Genomic DNA, 18,349 nt, shown 5'->3' on the forward strand with positions numbered 1-18,349 from the left:
ACCTCTTCTCCAGACCTCCTTGTCACCGATTTTCCAATCATGTTCCTTCAAAGTCCCTAACCATAAGGCTAAACCACTAGCCACTGTCTGTGATTTAGTGCAAATTTGTACTTACAGCCATCTTTTCTTCCAGGCAAAATGAACACCCGCTTGTACTGCTCAGAGTTCTGCCCCCCCGAGGTGTTCTCCACTGCTGCCCCTCAGGGGCTCCCCAGAGAGGAGCTGGACTGCTACAGTTGTTCACTTTGGGTAGTATCAGCACATTGTGCAGACATCTAAAAACCACACTCCAATTTTTTCTTCCTCATTCAATTAATCACAGGAAACTCCCCATGCAGCCACAGATGCAGATTGAGAGGGAGCAGTCAGCCTGGCAACAGTACTGGCCAAAGGCATGTGCCACTTGGTAATGTAACTCACTTGTGCCTGCAGGACCTACTTGAGCCCAGTCTCATTTGTACCACTTCCATTTGATGATGGGATGCTGCTGTGTGCACCCAACTTTCTGGCTTGGGTTTGATGGACATGATGGACATGTCTGTGATGGACATGTTCATGATGGACAACCCAGGTCACAAGATAACGTGACAGCCCATGGTGATGTATTCAGTGTTTATTATCAATAGCAGTCCGGAAGATGTTTCTCAAAAGGATAATAGTTATCTTCAGAGGATAGTATATCTATGCTCCAAAATCTTTATGGGCTATTCTGGGATGCACCTATAGAGGCCTGCAAGGACTGCAAACAACATCTCTATTACCAACTGACACGTCAAGCACCAATATATCAGTTGTGTCTTAAGGCCCACGTGGTAGAGAAGCTTGCACAACAGCCAGAACTTGTAAGCAGAGTTTTCACTGTTCTGGAGTCTCACTCAAAACTGGCAGCTTTATAGGTTGCTCAGTGGATGGGTTGGAGTGGCATGCCTAGATGAGGCATACGCTGCCTTCAAAATCCAAACAGGTCTACCAGGCATTATGCCTCTTTCTTTTTGATAGGAGGGGCCAGATGTAAGAACTTGTTATTTACCTTGGAAAGAATAATTTGCCATGGCCCAGACTACTGGCTTCCTGAGAAATTTCACAGCAGAAGCAGGCCCCAGAATTTGGGGAAGATATAAATCCATCCTAAGTCCACACAAAGATCCGTATATTGTTTGTAGCAGCTTTACTAAAAATAGCCCAAAACTGGAAACAACTCAAATGTCCATAAGCTGGTGAACGGATAAACTATGGCCCATTCTTACACGGGACTATTCAGTAATAAAAAGGAACAAGCTGTTGCCGCACACAACATAGATGAATCTCTAAACTATTATTCTGAACAAAAGACAATAAACACAAAAGAGTGCATGCCGTATGAGCACATTGCATGAAACTCGAGAAAAGGTAAGTATAATCTTTAATGACAGAAAGCAGATCAGTGGTTGCCTGGAGCTGAGGCTGGGGCTGAATACCGACTGGGAAGGGGCATGTGGAATCTTTCTGGGGTAATGAAAATATTCTATATCTTTATTTTAGCAATGGTTTCATGGATGCACACATTTATCAAAACTCATCAGACTGTACACTTAAAATGAGTACATTTTATTTTATGTAAATTATACTTCAATAAAATTGATTTTAAAAAAGCATTTCAAAAAATGTTGATGTTTAGCGGTTCAGCTTAGCAGTGTTTTTCACTTAGGGGTTAAAGTGAGTTGCATGGAAATATAAATCACGTTAATAAAGGTTTAACAAAGGAATTTATATTGACTATAATATATTGATATTATATAAATATAATTATGTTATATGGAATGTATAGGTTAGAGGATTTCCTGGCTTTGCATTTCACATAGGGTAGAAATATCAGATAGTGAGAATCTCCATCACCCATTCTTCCTTCCTACACAGACCAGCAATGCTGCCTGTAGGGCTAAATTGGGTGCACTAATATCTTATTGTATATTCCTTGCTCTTGTGTTTGCTTTGGCCTGTATTTTAAGTAGTTAGGTGATATGATCATCCATCTGTGATTCTAAGGTAAAGTGACCAAATGTCCTGGACTGGTCCAAACAATAAACAGATTTCACTTCTATGGAAAAAAAAAATCAATAAAATAGCTGTACATTGCCATCAATATCAGATCATCTTCTATCTTTGGCCAGAAGCCATCAAACTATGAGGTTGGATTAACTGCTCCATCCCAAAAGAAGGAAGGTGAGCAAGAAAAAAGGCATCTAAAAGAAGGCATTAAACACAAATGAGCTCAAAAAAAGGAGCCAATCAGTTAAAAGATAGGCATTTACCCGATTCTGTTAGGAACTTGGAGAAGAGGCTTCATGAAATTAGGTCACTGTGCAACTAATCCCAGGCAAAAGTCCCAGGGATCAATGATCATAAATCAAGAGACTGGAATGGTCCTACTTAAGCCTGGGACCTCAAGCACTGAGGCAGACCACACTGGGACAGAAACTTCACTCAAGAATGAGGACTAATAGCTAACATTTATTGAGGGCTCATCTTTTGCCCAGAACCATGCTAAGCATACTATATGCATTATCTTATTTAGTTCATTTTACCAAGATAGAAACTGACGCTCACAGTAACTTGTCCAGGATTACCAGCTAGTAAATTGTAGAGCCACAAGGAGGAACTGAGTCCTTTTTCTTCACCTTTTATAGGCTCTGACACTGGCTCTGCTCCTCTCATAATTCTTAATTGGCTGGCACTCTCAATGACCAACACATTCTCAGCAAACTAGGAATAGAAGGGAACTTCCTCACCTTCAAAAAGAACATCCACACAAAACCTACAGTTAACATCTACTTAATGGTGAGAAACTAGAAGTTTTCCTCCTAAAATAAGGAACAAGGCAAGGATGTCCCGTTTGACCTCTCCTTTTCAACATTGTACTGGAAGTTCTAGCTAATGCAATAAAACAAGAAAAGGAAATAAAAGGTATAAAGATTGGAAAGAAAGAAATAAAACTGTCTTTGTTCACAGATGACATGATTATCTATGTAGAAAATCTGAAAGAATCAACCAAAAATTCCTGAAACTAATAAGCAATTACAGCAAGGTTGCAGGATATAAGGTTAGTATACAAAAGTCACTTTCCTATATGTACCAGTAATGAGCAATTGAAATTGGACAATAAAAACAATGCCATTTATGTTAGCACCCTAGAAATGAAATACTTAGGTATTAGGTAAATACAAAATATATATATGATCTGGATGAGGAAAACAAAACTCTAGTGAAATAAACCAAAGGGCTAAATAAATGGGAGGATGGAAAGGCAGAAGACCCAATATAGCTGACACAATAGCAAAGGAGGAGAACAAAGTCAAAGAATTTATACAACCTGACTTCAAGACTTGCTATAAAGCTACAGTGATCAAGAGAGTGTGGTATTGGCAAAAATAAATAAATAAATAGATCATAGAACAGAATAGAGAACCCAGAAACTGGCCCACAGAAGTATGATCAACTGATCTATGACAAAGAAGCAAAAGCAATACAATGGGGCAAAGACAGTCTTTTCAACAAATGGTTCTGGAACATCTGAACATTTGTGAGCAAAAAAATTAATATAGACATGGACTTTACACACTTCCCAAAAATTATCAACACGTTTGTCTCTGCATTTTCTGCTTCTTGTGTCTCTTTAGCAATGAGTCACTGGATCTGAAACACATCATGATCTTATAGAATCTTCAACATGGCAACTATTTTTAGATATACAGGGTGAGAGAGTCTCAAGTAATTTATTAGAAGAGTGATCCAAGATCTTCCAGTGACCTATTAAAGGAATCACAAAATTAGATACAGTTCTACAGACTCAGATCCTAAAGAGGATCAGATGACATCTGGGCATGAGGAATAAATGTTATATATTCTCCGTGTTCTTTCATTTATTTACTCATTCAACAAATACTTATTGAGCATATATACCGTGTGTCATGCGCTGGTACTAAGCACTAGACCCAGTCCGTGCTAATATTGGTTAGCATTAAGTTCATTTGCATATAAACAAAAAAACAAAATAGCAATGGCTTAAACATGTGAGTTCATTTTTCTTTCATGTGGAGGAATTCCAGTGGTAGGCAAACCAGGGCTGGTGTGGCAACTCCAAGGTCATCATGGACCCAGATGCCTTCACTCTTTCTGTTCCACCATCATAATGTGTGGCTTCCACCTTAACATCACCTGATTGTCTGAGATGGATTCTGGAGTGTCTGCCATCTGTTCTACATGTCACAAAACAGGAAGGAGAAAGAGTAAGAAGAGAAAAGAGCTTTCCTGGAAATCCTACCCTTCAACTTCCACTTCCACCTCACTGGCCAGAGTGCTGCTGAATGTCCATATCTAGTTTCAGAAGAGACTAGGAACGTAGTCTTTCAGCCGGGCACATGACTGCCTTGAACAGAGTTTTGGACGAATGGAAATGGATATTGGGCAGGCAACTATCTCAGCCTTTTTTACAGAGGATATGAAGAAAATCTTCCTAGAGGAGGTGGTGTCTTGGCAAAGACATGAGGAAAGAGGAAATGATATGTTCAAAGATCCTGAGCAAGAGAAATCACGATGTAGTTAAGGAACTGAAAAAAATTTCTACTTAGCTGGAAACCAGACTGAAAAGGCGGTATGGGAGGGATTTGGGGAAGCAGATCACAAAGGGCCTTGCCAGTCCCCTTAAGGAGTTTCAAAACGGTCCTGGGGACAAGAGAAGCCACTTGAGGATTTTCAGAGAAGTCTCATAATTGCATGTTAGAAGGAAACTGGCTACAGTGCACGGCACAGATTGGAGGGACCAGCATGCAGATGGGCAGAGCAGCTGGGGTTTGTCCCAGAAGTCTATGGAGAAGGTGGTGGAGTCAACTGGTGTAGCAGCAAATGCCATTGGGCAGATGTTGGTGGACTTGGGAGCCATTTACTGAGTAATAGCTGCAGGGCCGATAAGGAAGAGGAACCAAGAATGGTTCTCAGATTTCCTACTTAAACAATGGATAAGTACAGGTGCCATTCCCTGAGAAGTTCCTCTCACGACACTTCTACTATCCTCATTCTTACAGTACTGGGTCAGGGGTCATCTGGGAGTGTAGCCGAAGTTCTCAGGGCCTCGTTGACTTTGGCTCTTTTTGAGTGGATGTTTGATAAGCACTGTAGCCCCCAACAAGCCATCAGCAGTACTATTGCGACATGGCAAAATTAGACTGGATGCAAATGATATGTGTATTAAAAATGAAGACCTGTCTCCATGGCCTCCTGATAGGAGAAGCAGAAGAGAGAGGTATGTTGGACTAGCAGAAAGTAGGCACATGGGTAGAATCAATGAAGAGCCCATCATCCCTGTGCAGTGACTGGAGAAATGAATTGCAAGCTTCATCTCCCCCGACTGCATGGCCATAAGGGGTTTGCAGCTCCAGATTAGGGCACAGCACCCACACCTCATCTTGGGACTGAATTACAACCCCTACAACCAAAGAGCATCTGTGCCCACACAGAAGTGGAGAGAAAAATGAGAAAAGGGGTCCTTGGAGAATGCCCCCAGTGTGCAGACAGCCCATTCTCTCAGGGATGAGTAGGGAGAAGAGAAAAGCTCCTTTGTTTGTTGTTCTGTCTTTCTTTTATTGATAGACATTGTTCAACAAGCAAGGACATGGAATACTCAGACTGGATGGCTGGGCATTCACATATTGAGAAGTTAAGTTTCTTCCCCTGGCTAAATTAGGCTGACCACATTAACAAACTGTATACAGCATTAAAGTGTTTCTGTTCCTATTTTCATTTTGAATAAACTAGCTGGAAACATTGTTTGTGGTGTTAAATGGATTTCATAACTAATACAGGATGTGGCTAAATTCATATTACTGTGATAATTTTAATTGAATTTCCTGACTCCTGCATGTTTAATTGTCAACTTTTAACACTGCATTAAACATAAGGTTCCAATGTTATTAATACAAAATGCTTACATTCCCTTATGACTGTGATTATATTTTGCTTATCATTCCTGAATGTTGTATTAAGTCTATTTAAAAGATATCCCAAGAGACCTTTACATGTTTACTGCTTTAGAGGAAAAACAGATGTTCTCACATATCCTGAAAAATAATACAATTGACATTGTATATGAAGCTTGTTGAGAACCACTTTGCAATCTTTTCAGGTGGCCAGAAGGTTTAGGTAATACGGCACCCAATACTGTAAGATTAGAAAAAAATGCCAATCACATTTTCCAAATGCAAGCACACATTAAAAAGCATCCTCAAGAAAAAGGAAAAGAAAGCATTTGAACCAGGTTGTGTTCGAATCACACACATGAATTATAACTAACACAAGTTTATCAACAGAACATGACAAACCGTTGCCTCACTCACCTGGAGCTTGTCTGTAACCCTACTCATCCAGAACAAGGTAAAAGAGGACCCTGAGCAAGCAAAACAGATTTGACAGAGAATATTCACTAAAGAGCATTTGACTCTTGGAAGTACCCTAAAGAGCTGGTCATTTTATAAAGCATTGTAACAAGTTCAGTTCTCTGAAGTCTGCATCTACAGCAGACAATAAGCAAGAGAGCAGGGAGAAATGAGTAGGATATGGGCACATTTGTTGAATGCAACGAAATGCAAGCAACCTTACGCACATTACTTTACTCAATTTTTAAACAGCCTCATGAAGAGGTGTTATTGCCCCCATTTTACAAAGGAGGATAATGAGACTGAGAAAAGTCATGCAGTGAGCACGTAGTAAAGCTGAAATCTTAGCCTGGACAGCAAATGTAATAATACCAATAATTACTAACATTTACTGACTGCTGTCTCTGTGTTCCAGATACAGTCCTGAGCACTTAATGTCTATTATAACCTTACAAAAGGACTTCACGCCAACATCCATTACCGTCACCACATTGTAGGTGACTGCATTGAGGCTCGGAAAGTTTAGATACCTTTGCTGGCATCCCACAACTAACTAACAACAGGGGCAGGACTCAGACCCTGGTTGGTGTGACTGCTGAGCTTGCGGGGTCGCACCAGAGCTGGCACTGCACTGTTGGGGGAAGGGCACAGCTGGAAGCAGACCCATGGCAACAGTAAGAGGCAGCAACTTGACAGCAAGAGAAAAATTTTTTTTTACATTTAAAAACAGCCAGAAAACAAAAATAAAGCTGTGCAGGCCAAGGCATCTGAAAGATGCTGCTATCAATCAAGATGCGGGCAGGAGTCTGGACCAAAGGATGATGACCATGAGGCATATGCCCACATTGTTCATGAACTTGGGGGAGGGTGGGGAGAGGAGGGGCAGTTTCTGTATCTGGGCCCATGGGCCAAGGGGAAGCTGAGCTCTTGATTGAAAATCCGAGCGACCGCAGGGGCTGACAGGTTCAGAAGGTTGGGAATTACGGGAAAACAAGCTCAGACCCCCCGAGCCTGGCAGAGGAGCAGGATCTCCACAGGCTTCCCCTTGCCCCTGGGAATCTCTTCCTTAGCGTGCAGTGGCCACTGTCAGCACCCCAGCACACCCCTGGTTACTCAGACCCCTTGAAGCAGCTCAGCTGTGAAGGGCAGCCCAGCCTCGTAGACAGGAGGAGGTAGATGTCACCCCAAACTCAGCATCAGTCATGCTCTTATCAGGCCCTCAAGTACTGACACTCCTGTTCGATTAGGACTATATTTTTTTCTTATCACTTTGAATGCTGGATTTAGTGGCCAGGAACCCTAGAGGTCAAAGGGCCACTTGCCCAAACATAAGTTCCTCCCAAAAAATCAAGAGCCCAAAGGGATGCTAATGTGTTATAGAAAGACTCGATGGCAGGCTCTTCAAAATGTCCTGGGTGACTGAACACTTCCTAATTAGAGGGTCCTTCCCAACATGAGGGTGGCCCTTGGAGGAGCAAGGAGGAGCCACAGGGGCAGGGCAGCAGCTGGCAGCAGGGGCCACTTCCCACACTGAGTGATATTCCCACCTCCCTGTCCCACCTACAGGTCTCAGAGGTGACCACCACCCTTTTCCCCTGCTTGGTGCTGATAGAGGCGTCCCGGCTCTGGTGCAAGCAAGAACGGGCATGGAGATATCCATGGCTCCCGGTGCCCCAGAAGCCCCTCACCGCCCCTTCACCCTGGCCAGTGCAGTGTGGCAGAACTATACTCACAGAGTCATGGAATGTTCATTATAATAATAATAGAACTAGCATATATCAAGCATGGTAAATGTGCCAGGCACTGAACCAAGGGCTTTGTATTCAATGTCTCATCTCATATGGACAAAAAGCTGGTAAGACAGGTTCTATTATTGCTCTTTTTACAGATGAGAAAAGTGAAACTCAGAGAGCCCCAGTAACTTGGCCACAGTCACACAGCAAGTTAAAATGTGGTAATCAGAGCCAGATCTGTCAGACTCCAAAGCCAGTGAAACCTAGTTGTTCTATGCACACTCAGGGGGCTTAGGCAACCAGCCCAAGACCACTTATCGACCTGAAGAAGGAGCAAAGTAGCAAACTCAAGGAAGAGCACAGGCCTCCTACATGTTATGGTGCACTGGGACCAATTGAGAAACGATCTGACTGTGAAGACACCCCCTCCCAGCAAGGGACAGTGCCTGGCAACCCTGACGCAACTCTAAAAGGGGAGTACAGTGCAATACTTCAGTGAGGAATGAGGGAGGTGCCAGGAACGCCGTTGCCACAGAGTGCCATGAACACTAGCAAGCCTTGAGTTTCCTAACAGGAACCACACTAAGTGAAATGGAGACCCTCTGCCAAGTGCCCAGAGCTCGATGGTGAGCTGGGGAGAAAGGGGCAGCCTTCTTAGTGACCACAGGAGCCCCAACAGAACTGCCTACAGTGTTTCCCAAGCCTAGGATCTCCTCCTCCCCTTTGAAGCATCTGTGAGAGCCCGAAGCTGGCTAGAAACCACGTGCTGGATCCAGGAGCACTCCCGGGCTCATGGGCAGCTGGCAGCCTGGCAGGACCCCTCGCATGGAGCTCTCTCACCAGCCAGCTGCCTCTCTCAAGCAGGAGCCGGGGGAGGGCAGGGAGAGCAGGGAAGAATGAATGATGCCTCCAAAAGTGGATCATGTTCCCTGGACAGTGACGGAATCCCTCACCCCACTGGTTCCCACACAGTAGACGACACCCCACACTTATCCTCTCCTGCTCCCCACTCCCTTCATCCTTGGACCTGGCAAAGCTTCTCTGTGAGGAGGGAGACAGAGCTTTCTCCTGCCCAGATGTCTTTCTCAGGAGAAAGTAGAAAGGATCACCTGGCTTCTCCCTCCAAAGGCACAGAGAGATGTTTTAAGTATTTCACAAATCTCTGAATACTCAGCTGGGTCTTTTCTTTGAAGGTTAGTACATCCAGCACTTCCACTAATGTTTATTCAGCATCTGTTCTGTAAGGAGCCAGGGCTGGGGGTTACCTGAAAGAGGGAGGTCACAGTTATTTAAGGCAAAGAAGAGAAGAATCTCCTGGCTGTTTGCTAGGAGTCTGACCCCATAATTCAGATTAGGGAACAAAATTTTAGAAGAAACTTATTTCAGAAGTAAGTGGAGTTGGAAGTAGACTCTGGGACCACTCCGGCTGCTCAACGCTGCTTCTGGGAGCCTCGGCTATTAAAATCAGTGCATGCGCCCTCGGGTCCAGGTCAGATTTGTAGAAGGCAAGGTAGAAGACACACACCACACACACACACACACACACACACAACACACAACACAAGCGACACACATACACACACAACATGCTCACACAACACACACATACACACACGCCAGCACTGATGGTTTATACGTCCCGAGGCTCCCAAGGTACCTAAAGACTTCCCAAATTCAGAAGTTTTTAGATTCTCCTGTGCATGCCAAGGAGAGCTGTGATTAAATGTGAGCATTTTTTTTCTGTTGACTTCCTGGAGTTGTGCAATGCCCGGTTCACAGTGAAGCTAGCTCTACATAGTTCTTGCAGGATCATCCAGATATGTCAGAGCTCCTCCTTTTCACAGAGCTTGGGGCAGGGCAGGAGCAGGTGAGAGACAGGTAGAGGTGGGGGTGAAAGGATCAGGAAATCCAAAGCTACCCCACAGCTGGAGCCAGTGCCTCGTCACCCTGTCTTTGCTAGATCTGCGACACCTTCACCTCCACATGCCCAGATAATGGGAAGTAATTTCTGTCCCTTGTCCGAGTACTCTCATCTCATCAGCCTTCACCAGTCAAGGATAGCCAATAGGTGCAGTTTTCTAACTGTGGGGTGAGGGGCAGTGCAACGTGGGGGGACCAGAAGTTGCAATGTATCTCACTTACTCATTTCCTTGTACCGTACAGAGAGGAAGCCCTACAGATTCAGGTCTTTAGAAGGACAGGGTCCTGTGTGGACACTTCCTCTTTCCCAACCTCTGTGACACTCCACTTGACCTATCTCCTACCATGTCCCTCTCCTTCAAGTCCCTGGGGCCTTGTGTCTTAGCCCCTTCTCCTCTTTAGGAAATTAATCTTCTCCTCCAGCATCCCCATCCCCCACTCCCAGAAGCTGTGTCTTGGACAATCAAGCATCTCGGGCTCTGCTCAAATGCACATGGAGCCTTCCCTCTGCCCAACATTTGTCAATGCAGGACTGGAGAAAATGGAAGGCAAAAAGAAAGATTTATGAGCTAGTACAACCCAGCCTGGCTGGAGGGAAGTTGGCCTTAGGCATGTATGAATGCTGGTAAGAACTCACTCCATACTCATGGCCTTTGGAGCTTTAGCTTCAATAGTTACAATCTTTCCCCTACACAGGTTGCTTAGCAACTAAGGAAAAGAAAGGAACAGAATGCTATGCTTGTTAGGGGAATAACACCAGCAACCCCAAGGATAAGTAACAGGAGGCTGCAAGGCAAATGCGAAACTTCCACTTCTGCAGCCTTTCTCTCTTTGCCATAGCTCCACTTTTCTCTCTAAGTCCCTTGTAAGCTTCAACTCCTCCCTGCCACCATATACCCTCAGGAGTTTCAGAGAAAGCAACTGTGTAGGACTCAGATCAATACTCCACCTGATCCCTATAAGTAGTTTACACATTATTAATAAAAAAATAATAATAAACTCCTTGTAAACCATATGGAGTTGCCTGCTTCGTTCTTTGGTCTCAGGATACCTTCTTGGTTTGGTGGACATTATACTGTTAGCTCATACTGGGACAGGAACATTTATAACCAGGACCCAAATACCCTGAGAAGGCTCCCTGCTATAGCTCTGTGTCTTTGTGAGTCAGCTTCTTTCTCTCCAACTGGAGCTGGGCTCTGGGGCAAGCTTGATGAAGGTAGTGGATGTTTCATTCCAGTTTAGATGCCCTAGCAATGAAAGCTGCAGCAGACTCCCTCTGTTGTTACCTACAGGACCCCAGTCTTGTGAGACTTTAAGAAAACATGTTCCTCTTGTTAGCATGGCTTTGTTCCTGGACCTTACAATATAATAATCTTGGCTCCTTGGGTCTGGCTTGTCTTACAAACTCCAGGACATGTCTTAGGAGCTGTGATCAGTTGAATTGTGTCCCCAAAAAGGTATGTTCAAGTTCTAATACCTGGAACTTCAGAATGTGACCTTTTTTGCAAACAGGGTCATTGCAGATGTAATTAATTAAGATGAGGTCATACTGGAGTAGTTGGACCCTTAATACAATATGACTGATGTCCTTATAAGAAGAAACACAGAGACAGACACACTGGAAAAATGCCACATGATGACAGAGGCAGAGATTGGAGTGATAACTCTACAAGTCAAGGAATGTCAAGGATTACTGACAACCCCAGAAGCTAAGAGAAAAGCATGGAGCAGATTCTCCCCCAGAACCTTCAGAGAGAGCGTGGCCCTGCCGATGCCTCCAGAACTGTAGGAGTATAAATCTCTGTGTATAAGGCCTCCCATTCTGTGGTACTTTTGTTACAGCAGCTCTAGGAAACTAGCACACAGCCAATATGGGTGGTACCAGCTCAAATCGATTCTTTAGGATCCCCAAATCTCCCTCGATAGAAGATGCCTGTGTTTTAATTCATCCCACCAAAATGGAAAATTGCTTTGGTTGAGATTTGCTAGTCTCTTACCTGGTTACTATCATACCATTCAAATGACTCAACAGCAGGCAATGTAAATGGATTTATAGGTACTATAGATAAGAAATGATACAATATCCACACTAGAAACTTGAACAAATGCCTGATTTGAGAAATGGTAAGACTTTTATATGGGTCAAACTTTACTCTGCCATTAAGTAAATAAAAGAGCAGGTTTTGAACTATATGCTGTGCTTTGCACACCTCTGGGACCCAGGCATCTTCTGTAATGCTTTCTCTGACTTTGAGTTTCTAAGACATTGATTAATTTTAGGTATTAAGGAGAGAGATACTGTTCAAAAATTCAAAATTTGTAAATTTAATCAGTGGTCTGAATAAGAAATTGCAATTTATATTGCAAATTGGATTGGGCAGTAAAATATAAGACACCTAATTAAACTTTAATTTCAGAGAAGCAATGAATAATTTTTTAGTGTAAGTATGTCCCAAACATGGAATGTATATCTATTTGCTAAACCTGGCAACTCTAATGCTGGTGGTCCTAATGCTGCACATTTAGAGATGTCGTTGGATGTCAGAGCCATGATGAAATCCTCTAATCCACCATCTGACTGAAAGAAATGCTACATTTCAAATGGCCCAAGGAAAGGCCTTATGTATTGAGGCTGCATTACCACGTCCCATATTCGTAGAAAGAGTTGGGCATTTTGATTTACTGTTGTAACAGAAGAGTGGAGGGAGGAAGGTATTCTCCCAACTTCACATACAAGAAAAATTGGTAATTGTCAGAAGTGATAGAACTATGGAAAGTTCGTGCGATGGTTAAAACCATGTTGACACCTACATCACAGTTCTATTCTCTCTGGCAGTAGCACAATACACGCAAAAGAACAACTTTTTCATCAAGACAGAATACAAGTAACATATGGCCTCTATGCTTACATATGAACTCTCTCAATATTTTTATTGACTCAGTCTATAATAGCAAGTCTCACTTTAAAAGAAGGTCCCCAGGATGGGGGTAGCATTGTGTATGGGGGGTTGTCCCTTTTCCCTCACGAAACTTACATCCTCCCGCCTACTCCTTGCCAGGTTAAAATGCGCTAATCTAGAATTAACTGAAGAAGTAAAAGACAGTAAATATATATATATAATGGATGTTTCTCTCTGTCCTCACTCTCTCTTCTATGACAAAAATATGTGGGGGTGGGGGGTTGGAGAGGGCGGTGTTGAACCAGTCTACTACTTCTCCATTTTGAAGCATCCACACTGTTTAGGTGAGATTGACCCACCTGCAGCTGCAAGGGTGGGTTCTGATTTTCCCAGTCTAATAGGTAAAATCCCTCCCTTTTGCCACAGTAACTGGTTCATTGATGCAATCAGTGCGTAGCATTCCTTTAGGGTGTGCCACCTGGAAAATATTCATCATTCATCTCCCCAGTCTCGCTTGCCACTAGGGGGGGTGATCAAGTGCCCATGTGATAGGTTCTAATCAATGAGATGTAAACAGAATTTTGGTTGGGGCCTCGGGGAAAGGGTTTCATGGTTTGTTTTTGGTTTTGTGTTTTTAACTTTCTTCTGATAAAAGGGGGCAGAGTCAGCAGCACCATTAGCCTGTTCCCTTTCTCCTACCAGGAGCTAAAACGTGATGTCCGAGGTGAAGCAGTCACCTTGCTACCTGGAAAAAAAAAATCCACATGCTTAAGGTGGCAGGACAGAAAGCCAGCAGGAGCCTGAGTCTTGATGACTCCCCTAAACAACTTCACCAGCCCTACTCTGCATGTCCCTGGAAATAATAATAATAATAATAACCCTATTTGAATCAGGAAAGTAGACAATTGGCATAAAGGTAGACAGACAGATCAATAGAGCAAAATAGAGATGCCAGAAATAGATCTACACTGGCAATAAAATCAAAACTTGAACTACTGAACTTAATCAAAATTTAAAATGTGAACTCATCAAAAGATATTAAGAACACGAAAAGGCAAACCACAAACTAGGAGAAAATATTTACAGTGCAGTTATCTGACAAAGGGCTTGTATCCAGAAAATATACACTCCTATAAATGAATAATAAAAGACAAAGAAAAAGACAAATAACCCAATGATTTTAAAGAATAAGCAAAAGACTTTAACAGACATGTCACAGACAAAGCTGTAGAAATGACAGATGAGCTCATGAAATGATGCTCAGCGTCACTAGTCATCAGAGAAATGTAACTCTTACATCCACAGTGAAGTTTCATATCTGCTGGAATGGCTAAAAGTTTTAAACTGGCAAAACTAAACATCGGTGAGCACATGGAACGACTAGAACTCTCACACATTGCCATCTGGAGCATAAATTAGTAAAATCACTTTGAAAAACTGATGTGCAGTTTCTTATAATACTAAATGTGCCCCTATTTATTACCCAACAATTCTACTTTTGGTTATTTACCCCAGAAAAATGAAAACATATGAAATGAGAGACTTGTACATGAATTGTTTTTAACAGCTTTATTCATAAGAAGCAAAAATGGGAAACAGTCCAAATACTCATGAACAAGTAAATGAGTAAAAAATTGAGGTATATTTATTCAATGGAATACTACTCAGCAATAAAGGGGAAAAAACTACTGATACATTCAACAACATGGATGAATCTCATAAATATTACATTGAACAAAAAGAAGCCAGACACAGAAGATTACATTTTGTATTATTTCATTTATCTGAAGTGCTAGGAACAGGTACAACTAAGCTATGGTGAGAAAAATAAGAACAGAGGTTGCCTAGGGGAAGAGGTCAGGATTGACAAGAAGGGAATTTGACATAATTTCCTAGGGTGATAAAAATATTTTTTGATGGAATGGTTTTGATATAGCAATATTAGATTTGTCAAAACTCATTGAACTGTACACTTAAAATTTGTGCAATTTACATGATGTAAACAATACCTCTAAAAAAAAAAAAGTACCCTATTTGGTTAAGCCTCTGCAGTCAGGTTTCTGTTAATGCACCCAAATGTAATCCCTAAAGGATTTGGAAAAGAAACAGTAAAAGATGAAGATAATAAAGACGAAATGAAGAGTCATCAAAAGGTAGTGTGGTATATAATGTGACACCACCCCCCTAATAAGCCCTTAAATCTTCAGAAGCATAGTAAAATTAATTGCATTAATCACAGGGCTTAATTAGGTTTTCTGGTGTGGGTGTGTGGGAAGACTACTGGAAAGACTGAGCTTTGGGACAAATCACGTTGGGTGGAAATGGGACTGTATGTGCTTATTCTGAGGGGAAACTCAAGGGCCATGGAGAGGTAAGTTAACTGGTTCCTAGGCAGCACGAAAAAGCCTTAGAAACTTACAGCCAGGAGACTGGGTGTGTGAACCAAATGTACCTAAATCTTTGACATGTGAGAGGCCCAAGCTGGCAACTGAGTCAGGACTGCTAAGGGCAGAGAAGGGAGTTATGTCTGGTGTTTGTCTCTTTTCATGGTCCTAGTGGTGTTTCTGTCCCTGTCCTACTTTCCAGGAATCATGAACTACAGTGATTTGGGGTGGTGTTAGCCCAAAGCAATTTTCATAGCACAAGGGACCCTCTTGTGGAAGATCTCACCCCTCGCCCGTTATTCTACCCAACACACAGTTTTGTCATCTGGCTCCCAGGAGATGTTCTCCTAAATCGTCTATACCCCCAGCCCAGCCCCAACTCAGGTTCCAAGAACACAATTGTGCAGTTGTCTATCCAAACTACACCATCCAGGGTAGACTCAGGCAGGGCTACCACATCATTACCAACACGACCTCCTGTGCTGATCCCCAAACATTCTCCAGCTTCTGTGCAGTTCCCAGGGGGAAAAAACACAAACATTCTGTTAGTAATACCTACCGCAGTCTGTAGGGCAGACCACAGGTAAATTCTTTTGATGATGGTGGTGGTGGCAGTGGTAGTGGTTTCTCCAAAATACTGCTCCTCCTCCCCCTCCTCCTCTTCCTTCTTTTGAAGTCACAGCTCTCCTAGAAAAGCTTTGCTTTAGAACGAAAAAGAAATTGTGCTCATCATACTCCAGCTCAGCAGCAACAGTGATCCTGCTATTTCGGGGTGGGGGGAGGGGATAAATGGCTCTGGTTAGGGAGTAATTCTTATCCTAGGCTCCCAAGGTTTCCTAGAGGGAAGAAACTCCCATTCTCCAACTGTGATGCACTGTGGAGACTCAGGCTTCTTGTTCCCAGCTCTTCTGCACGCTCTGTTCCTTGGGAAGATGACTTGACTTACTCAACCAGTAAACCCCAGGGAAAAAAACTGAGCGAGCACAGCTCAGCTCATTCCTGGCCAACCTGAAACTGACTTGTTCCAGGATGCACATTTCACCTGCCTTTTCTGCCAGGTCATAAGCTACAAATTACATGCAAAACTTCAAAACCCAAAACTTCCAGGTACTACATGAGCTCAGTGTGACAGATGATGCTGTTTTGTTGGACCCTGATTACCCTCAAACTGCGAACGTGGCCTGACTATGCCTGGGCAGCTTCACTGGTGTTCTCGTTTTGATCTGTGGTTATGCCTTCATTCACATAGGGCACTTAGATGTCATTTGGCCTTCACTTGACACTAATCCTTTCTTATCTATTAAGTCCATCTCTCTGTTTTTTTCATGAGTCCACAACCACTTAAAAAAATATACCGCCTGGCATCAAAATGATTATAAACACATTTATGGATATAGGTCCTGAGGTGGCAAGATAGTATTCCTATATGAGGGGATCATGCAGATGGCAGAGAATATGCTTATCTCCATCTGTTTAAATTATCACAGATATGAAAACCCACAATTTAAAAATGCTTGCACAACTCTGCAACTGCAGTAATGTTTATTCTCCCAGTCCCAGCTTTGGCTGGGGACTGCAGGCCCCATGTGAGACTCTGTTCACCTTTCTCAAGTTTCCTCAGTGCTTTCTTGCTTTGTCCCAAATCAGACTCCATTTGGTTTAACAAAGCATGTTATGAATCCCAAAAGGTTTTTGCTCAGGCCCGGTCTAGGATCTATAAAAGCAATGTTTATGTCCTGATGCTTTTCTAACATTACCTGGCCAGGTACTACCTTCAAGCTTTATATAACTGTCATATAAGGCAAATTGCATGAGAAGCTTCCTTCTACTTGGGATATATGAACTGGGTTTTTGCTAGCTTCTGATTTGCACTAAAGTTGGCAGGTCTCAGCGGCTGGACAGAAGGGAGTGAGACGGAGGTTTTCTATAAAACTCAGGGTCTGATTTCATCTCCCCCAGCAGATTGGCACTGTCACAAGCTCTCGCCTGCCTGTCAGGCCCAGCTGAAGACCCCTCCTCCATGGATCACCGGCTGTCAGCTGGAGGACCAGTTCTAGGAGGTGGATGCTGCTCTTTAGGCTCCAAAAGGCCACATGCTAAAAATATTGATGGCAGAGACTGTCACCCGAGGAGCACTTGGCAGTGGGAAAGATGTGCTGTGAAATGGAGCAGCTCTGTCTTTCAGGGAAAGATTTCTCCACCAGCTCCATCTGTGAGTGAGCCTGGCACCCTGCCCCCACCCCCACAAGCTCTGGAAACAGGGGCTGTCTCCCCTGGGAGGTAGACGTCTCCACTTCTTGACTCCTACCCAGCCCTGTCCCCAAACCGGTGCTTGCTTCTGTTTACTCTTTGGAGAAATGAGATCATGGCTCCCACTTAGAAATGAGATCTAAACTCAACACCAAGCAGTCACCCTCTCCTCCTCCTTGGCACTTGATGTCTGTATTGATTATCTCACTGAGCTCCCTGCTGAGGTGCCCCCTTCATTCCCACTGAGCTCAGACTCTCTATGACCTTTTGCCTATGCTACTGCAGAGGCCTCTTAAATTACCTCCCTGCCTTCAGTCACTCCTCTTGACATCCCATAATATGCACATCATCAGTATCATCATCCTTAATTTTGTGTCTTTTAAAGAACGTTGCCCCACTGCACACAAAACAAAGTGCAACCCCTTGAAAATCAAGGCCTTTCCCAAACTGTCCCGCCAGCCCTCATTTCTGTATTAGCTACCTACTGCTGCGTAACACATTTACCCCATGATAGTGGCTTAAAGCAACCACAAAACATTTATTATCTCTCAGGTTTTGTGTATCAGAAATTCAGGAAGGTCTTGGCTGGACTTTCTGGCTCAGGGTCTCTTATGAAGTTTCTGCCAAGATGTCAGCTGGGGCTGTAGTCATCTGAAGACTTGACCTAGTGCTAGAAGATCCACTTCCAAGATGGCTCACTCACATGGACAGAAAGATGGTGCTAGCTTTTGGCAGCAGACCTCAGTTGCTGGCCC

The 18,349-nt window shown here is 43.3% G+C and overlaps 1 protein-coding gene across 1 annotated transcript in view; it reads right to left on the minus strand.

Moving 5' to 3' along the window:
* Window positions 1–9,873, minus strand: part of ALOX5AP (arachidonate 5-lipoxygenase activating protein) — a 41,157-nt gene extending 31,284 nt beyond the window's left edge. Inside the window, exon 1 of the mRNA XM_063103466.1 lies at window positions 9,750–9,873. Within this exon, the coding sequence (XP_062959536.1) occupies window positions 9,750–9,873 (124 nt within the window). The remainder of the gene's footprint in view (window positions 1–9,749) is intronic.
* Window positions 9,874–18,349: the final 8,476 nt, after the last annotated feature.

The sequence above is a fragment of the Cynocephalus volans genome, chromosome 7, assembly GCF_027409185.1.
Source record: "Cynocephalus volans isolate mCynVol1 chromosome 7, mCynVol1.pri, whole genome shotgun sequence".
In the NCBI taxonomy this organism is placed as follows: Eukaryota; Metazoa; Chordata; class Mammalia; order Dermoptera; family Cynocephalidae; genus Cynocephalus; species Cynocephalus volans.